The sequence below is a fragment of the Eimeria tenella genome, genomic scaffold (genome assembly GCF_000499545.2).
Source record: "Eimeria tenella Houghton genomic scaffold, Eth_scaff531, whole genome shotgun sequence".
In the NCBI taxonomy this organism is placed as follows: Eukaryota; Apicomplexa; class Conoidasida; order Eucoccidiorida; family Eimeriidae; genus Eimeria; species Eimeria tenella.
The window spans coordinates 1-6585 of NW_013545667.1; the positions used below are offsets into that span (position 1 = coordinate 1).

General features: G+C 51.6%; 1 protein-coding gene across 1 annotated transcript; it reads left to right on the forward strand.

The window, feature by feature from the left end:
* Positions 1-470: 470 nt before the first annotated feature.
* On the forward strand, positions 471-6170 carry ETH_00022205 (uncharacterized protein; the record flags this gene model as incomplete). The annotated part of the gene is made up of 14 exons (XM_013380349.1): positions 471-498; positions 978-1073; positions 1446-1572; positions 1937-2040; positions 2287-2405; positions 3363-3419; positions 3658-3781; positions 4013-4122; positions 4320-4443; positions 4692-4768; positions 4832-4936; positions 5332-5467; positions 5833-5988; positions 6085-6170. 14 exons carry the CDS (start codon positions 471-473, stop codon positions 6168-6170), a joined length of 1449 nt encoding a protein of 482 aa, XP_013235803.1.
* Between the last annotated feature and the right edge of the window lie 415 nt (positions 6171-6585).

The following is a 6585-nucleotide window of genomic DNA, read 5'->3' on the forward strand; positions in this document are numbered from 1 at the left end:
CTTAAACTCTCTTTGCTGCTGCTGCTGCTGCTGCTGTTGGCCCTTGTGTTGCTACTGGTCATGATGCTACTGCTGCTGCTTTTGCTAATCCTGCAGTCTCTGCTGCTGCTGCTCCTGGTCCATGTCACTACTTCTGTTGCTGCTGCTGTTGCTGCTGCTGCTGTTATTGCTGCTGCTGCTGCTCGTCAAAGGTCCTTTTTGTGGCCTTCATTCATCTGTCCCCGATTCCAGCTTTCGCTGCTGCTGCTGCCTCTGCTGCTGCTGCTGCCTCTGCTGCTGCTGCTGGTGTTGCCGCTGCTGCTGTTTTTCTTTGGCAGCTAGTCTTGATTCTTTCTGTCTCAGTTTCATAATTTTTTATTCCTTTTTTGATTTAATTAAAATAAATTTATTTTCTTTCTTTCCATTTCAATTGCTGCGGCTCTGGGGTGTACGTACAGTGCGGGAATGTCTGCGCAGCAGTTTTGAGTCCAATGAGAGTTTTAGAAGGCGAATATGAATGTGAGTTTTACTTTTCTTTTTTATCTTTTTTTATCTTTATTGAAGAATTTCTTTTCCTTTTTGGTTGTTTTTGTATCTTTTTCCTTTCTCTTTTATTTATGCTCTTTTATTTTTTCATTTTCTTCTTTCTTTTGCTTTCTTTTTTCCATTTTTCACTTTTTTCGCATTTTTGGATCTTTTTGCTTCTTTTCGCTCTTTGCTGCCTTTGCCTCTTTTTTCATTTTTTCTTTTTTTCCTTTTCATTTCTTTTTTTGTTTATTTTTATTTCCATTTCTTCTTTTTTTCCTTTTATCTTTTTGTTTCTTTTCGCATTTCTTTGGCTCTTTCAGCTGCTCTCTCTTCTTCTCCTTTTCCTTTTCATCCTTCTCGACTCACCAGGCTCTAACTGCCGAGGGTTTAGGGTTTAGGGTTTAGTTTAGGGTTTAGGGTTTAGGGCCTGGGGTTTAGGGTTTAGGGTTTAGGGTTTGGGATTTGTGCAGGCGTTGAAGGCACAGGGCAAGAGCAGCGCCTCCTGGGGCCCTCCGCCTCTGGCGCTCTCGGGGAATATGCGGGCATCACTTGGGACACCCTCAGTGGTGCTGCTGCTGCTGCTGTTGCTGCTGCTGCTGCTGTTGCTGCTGCTGCTGCTACCGTTGCTGCCACTGCTTTCCCTGCTGATGATACTGCTGCAGCAGCTGCTAATGCTGTTGCTGCTGCTGCTGCTACTTCTGCTGTTGCTGCTGTTGTTACTACCTGCTGCTGCTGTTGCTGCCATCCCGCAGTCGCTGCTGCTGTGTTTGCTGCTGCACCTCCAGCTTGTGCCGCTGCTGCTGCCATTTAGTCGTGAAAGCCAGCCCCCCAGCTGCTACTTGCTGCTGCCGCTGCCAAGCCGCAGTCTCTTCCCTGCAGCTTCTGCTGCTGCAACCACAGCGTCTGCTGCTGCTGCTGCTGCTGCTGCTGCGCTGCAGCCATGGGTGCTACTCCATCTGCTGCTGCACTATCTACTAGCGGGGGCTATGCTGCTTATTACGAACAACAAATTAAAATCGCCAAGACTTTCTTCATACACGTAGATGCAGCAGACCCAGACGTCCAGTCAGCCAGCTGCTGCTGCTGCTGCTGCTGTAAATGCTGCTGCTGCTGCAAACGGTGCCGCCTGGCCTGCAGCCGGTGCAAACGCTGCTGCTTTAAATGCTGATGCTGCTGCTGCTGCTGCTACATTTGCCTGCGACTGCTGCAAATGCTGGGGGAGCTGCTGCTGCGGGGATTGCTGCTGCAAGCGTTGCTGCTTCGAACACTGCAGCAGCAAGTGCTAAAGGGGCGGCTGCTGCTACTGCTGCAGAAAGGCGTGTCTCCGCTGCTGCTGACGTTGCTGCTGCGTGGTTGCTGCACTCCTGCTGTGCTGCTCCCGTCATCAGTCCCACTGCTGCTGCTGCTGTTGCTGCTGCTGCTGCTGCAGGGCTGCCCTGTCGAGTAACAGCAAAGTCTTTGCCAGCACAGAAGTCGCTAGCTACCTGACAATCTCCACAAACAACTACATCACCAACGCGTGGTTTACCTCTAGTAAGCAGCAGCAGCAGCAGCAGCAGCAGCAGCAGCAGCAGCTGCATGCCGATGGCAGAGGCAGTAGCTGCAACGTGCCCAGCAGCAACAGCAGCAGCAGCTGCTGCTGCTGCTGCTGCTGCTGCTGCATTGCACGTTCGCGAGCAGCGCGAGTGCAGAGGCACTGTAGGTGCGACATGCCCAGCGGGAGCAGCAGCAGCGGTAGCAGCAGCAGCAGCAGGAGGTTTGTTTGCTGCTGTGCTGCAGCGGGCTCTGCTGCACTGCTGATTACCCCCCAGGTGACGCAGCTGCCAACGACTTTAATCAACGCAGGCAAAAGCGACACAGGGGCCTGGACAGACTCCAACGGATCATCTATCACCGAGGTGCAAAATAGTTGCTGCTGCTGCTGTTGCTGCTGCTGCTGCTGCTGCTTTCGCTGTTGTTGCTGCTGCTGCCGCCGCCCTTTTTGTTGCTGCTGCTTATTTGCTTTCTCTGTTGCTGCTGCTGCTGCTACTGCTGCTCTTCTACTTTTTCTGCGGGTGGTCGATGCTGCTGCTGCTACTGCTTGGTTTGCTGCTGGAAGTGGTGGGGCACTGCTGCTGCTGCTCTGCTGCTCTTTTTGCTGGATATGGTGATGGTGCTGCTGCTGCGCGGCCCGCTGTTGCTGTTGGCAGAGCTACTGAGGCTGTTGATTGTTCAGGTGGTGTTGCTGTTGCTTCGGCTGCTGCTCCTGCTGCTGCTGCTGCTGCTGCTGCTAGTTTTGCTTGTGCTGCTGCTGCAACTTCTGCTGCAGCTCGCGCTGTGGCCCCTGTGATGCTGCTAACCTCTCTGGTATTGCTGCCCTTGCGGCTGTTGTTGCTAGTGCCCTTATCGCTGTTGCCGTTGTTACTGCTTTTACTGCTGCTGCTGTTGCTGCTGCTGCCGTTGCCGCTTTTGCTGCTGCTGCCCCTGTCCCTGCAGTCTTGCTGCTGCAGTTTTGCTGCTGCAGTTGCTTGCCGTTGTAGTCATCTGCGCGACGTCCCTAGCTGGCTAGCTAGCCACTCAGCAACCTAGCTAGCTAGCTAGCTAGCTATTCCACTGCATAGCTAGCTAGCTAGCTAGCTAGCCACTTGGCCTATTCGCAGCCCCTCTCCCTAGCCACCACGAGCTTGCGAACTAGGCTGCTTGAATGGCTAAATGAGCTTGCGAACTAGGCTGCTTGAATGGCTAAATGAGAGGGTAGCTTGCTGGCCTTCTACTTATGTATATGGCTAGCTAGCTAGCTAGCTAGCTAGCCAGCTAGCTAGCCAGCTAGCTAGCTAGCTAGTCGGCTGGGCAGTGTGGGGTCTTCTTGCTTACAGGGAGTAGATTTCATGTGTGGGGGCCTCGACACCTTCGTGTACACTGTTGGCCTGACAGTGAGCCCGAAACCCTAAACCCTAAACCCTGAGCTCCAAACCCTAAACCGTAAACCCTAAACCCTAGTTTGTAGCTGGCGAGATGGTTGAGCTGCAAGGCTCTTTGTTTCTCTTTAGCTGCAGCAGGACAGCTCGGGAGGGATAGGAGGCAATATTCCTGTGAGGTATAGGCTCAGGGTTTAGGGTGTAGGGATCAGGGTTTAGGGTTTAGGGTTTAGGGTTTAGGGTTTGTGCACAGGCAAGAAACGCAAGCTTCACTCCTCAAGTCTACTGCAGCAACAGCAAATCAAAAGGCTGCGCAGGAATTACAGAACTTAATGAGCAGCTGAACCTTGAGAGGCCTCCCTCGGTAATGATGGCAGGTACGCTCTAGGGTTTAGGGTTTAGGGTTTAGGATTTAGGGTTTAGGGTTTGGGGTTAATGCGTTTGAAGTTTTGAATCCGCCGCAGAGGTAAAGACGGAGAGATTCCACTATAGGGTGCAGCTTTTGAGTTTAGCTAGGGCTTGCAGCTTAGGGTTTGGGGTTTAGAGCCTGAGGTTTAGGGCTTAGGGTTTAGGGTTTAGGGTTTAGGGTTTGGGGCTCGCTGCCGCAGGGATTTCGTGCCACCCCAAAGGCACAGCTTTCTCACTCGTGTTTACCGACGGGACAGTTTTGGCAATGGGCGAGGCCACGCAGGGAGGGGAAATGACAACTGAAGTCAAGGTAAGGGTTTAGGGTTTAGGGTTTAGGGTTTAGGGTTTTGCTTTGTTTTGCTGGTGTCGCACCTCGGTCAGCACTTGTCATCGTCGAGAAAGCTCTGTGCAGCTGAATTGAGGGCATTCAAGAGCCAGGCATCGGCCTTTAGGGTTTAGGATTTAGGGCTTAGGGTTTAGGGTTTAGTTTAGGGTTTGGCTGCACAGAATGGCCTAGGGCGGTTTGATGCCTCGCGGAGCCAACGGGTGAAGTCCATCGTCGCCTCTACAGGGGCATTTGCTGTTCTGCTGCAAAACGGAATAGTCTATGCTTGGGGAGACACGACTGTCGGTAGGGTTTAGGGTTTAGGGTTTACGGTTTACGGTTTAGGGTTTGGGGGTGCAGGGTTTACGGTTTAGTAGGCGGCTGGGGCTTGTCACTGACGCGGCTCTTCTTCTTCGTTATTTCACTCTTCCCAGGACTGGGCGAGTAGCGAACACCTGGGGTCTAGGGATCTGGGTTAGGGTTTAGGGTTTAGGGTTTAGGGTTTAGGGATTAGGGTTTAGGGTTCGTTGCCTACAGAGCGTGTTCTGCTGCAGGCGGGGAGCTGCCAAGCCCTGAGCCCAATGACGCGACGAATCTCGTATGGCTCACCGTCCAGGATTTAGAGTTTAGGGTTTAGGGTTTGGGGATCAAGACTTAGGGTTTAGGGTTTAGGATTTAGGGTTTGTGCGGGCAGGTGGCAGCTGATGTAGGGTTTGCTGCCATGACAGGAGCTGGAAGAGTATACACTTGGGGCAAGGGTGTAGTCCTCCCCACTCGGCTGAGTTCTGGCGAGTTTCAAGTGAGGGTTTAGGGTTTAGGGTTTAGGGTTTGGGGTCCAGGGTTCAGGGCTTGGGGTTTGGAGCCCAGGTTTAGGATTTAGGGTTCAGGGATTAGGGTTTAAAGACTTGACGCGTCTGTTTTCAGGCAGCATCAGTTTGGGCTGAACGGGCCTGCTTTGCTGCCATCTCCACAACAGGCAAGCAACAAGCATCTAGGGTTTAGGGTTTAGGGTTTAGGGTTTGGGGTTTAGGGTTTAGAGTTTACAGCTTGGGATTAGGGTTTGCAGCTAGTGCAGCAATTCGAATGTCAACGCTGCATGTGCCTTCAGCATTTCAGTGCGGGAGGGCAAGGGTCTAGGGTTTTGCGGCGCAGCGCGTGAAGCCCAGGGTTTAGGGTTTAGGGTTTAGGGTTTAGGGTTTGGGCTCTGCAGGGGAACTGGCCGTGTGGGGTACCAGCACCAGCTCCGCCCCTTTTTGCAACGAGGGTTTTGCTACTTCTGAATCTGCTTCTTTCCAGTCTGTTAAGGAGAAGCTTTCATCGGGGGTTAAGAGTCCGGCAGCCCTAAACCCTAAACCCTAAATTCTAAACCCTAAACCCTAAACCATAAACCCTAAATCCTGAAGTCCCAGTTTCAGGACCTGCAGAGTGGCTTGCGGGCTGTAGCTCAGTTTTGTTAGCTTGGACAGCAGTGAGTGTTTGTCTGTGTTTGCAACGAAACCCTCTAAACCCTAAACCCTTGAACTCAAACCCTAAACCCTAAACCCTAGACCCTCACAACGGAATGCACAGGCCTCTGAGCGCAGCTATCAAGCACTGCGCCGGGCCTGTAGCTGCCCGCGTTTGGCGGGCGCAGCTCGTGTTCCCGCCCTAGGATTTAGGGTTTAGGGTTTAGGGTTTAGGGTTTGAGCGTTTCAGTGGTCCGTTTCAATGAAAAAGCAGCAGCAGCAGCTCGCCAAAAAGGCAGCAACGAAGCCTCTGCAGGAAGTTGGGAATTAATTGCTTGGGGGGATTTGGAAGCTGGGGGTTCTGTGCCCAGCAGCGTGCACTCCACTGCCAAAAACGGTGTCAAAAGTGAGGGTTTAGGGTTTAGGGTTTAGGGTTTAGGGTTTGGGGAGCCGCACTGCGACGAACAGGGGCAAAAGCTAGGGTTTAGGGTTTTGGGATCAGGGTTTGGGGAAGCAGGGCTCGAGAGAGTTGGAGAGCCGCTTCCCAACACGGACCGAGGGTTTGCGGTGGCTGCAACAGGGGTTTAGGGTTTAGGGTTTAGGGTTTAGGGTTTGGAGCCTGCAGGCCTGCACGCTAGCGCTTCGGCCTTCCTGGTTGTTAACGAGGAAAACATTTTTGGGGTTTGGGGAGAACCAGCTTCCGGCGGCGGCAATATACCTTTGGAACTCACTCACGAGCGTGCGCAGCTAGGGTTTAGGGTTTAGGGTTTAGGGTTTAGGGTTTGGGGTTTGATGCGCTGTGCCCGTGTTATGCACTGTTCCTTCCAGCTTTGTACATTGTTCTCTTTGTTTCAAATCATTTCTATTCTTTTATTTGCATTATATATTTGTCATTTATTTATGTATTATATGTTGTTTATTTATATATGTATATATATTTATTTATTTATTTGTCTATTTATTTATTTATTTCTTTATTTATTTGCGTATTTACTTTTTTCAC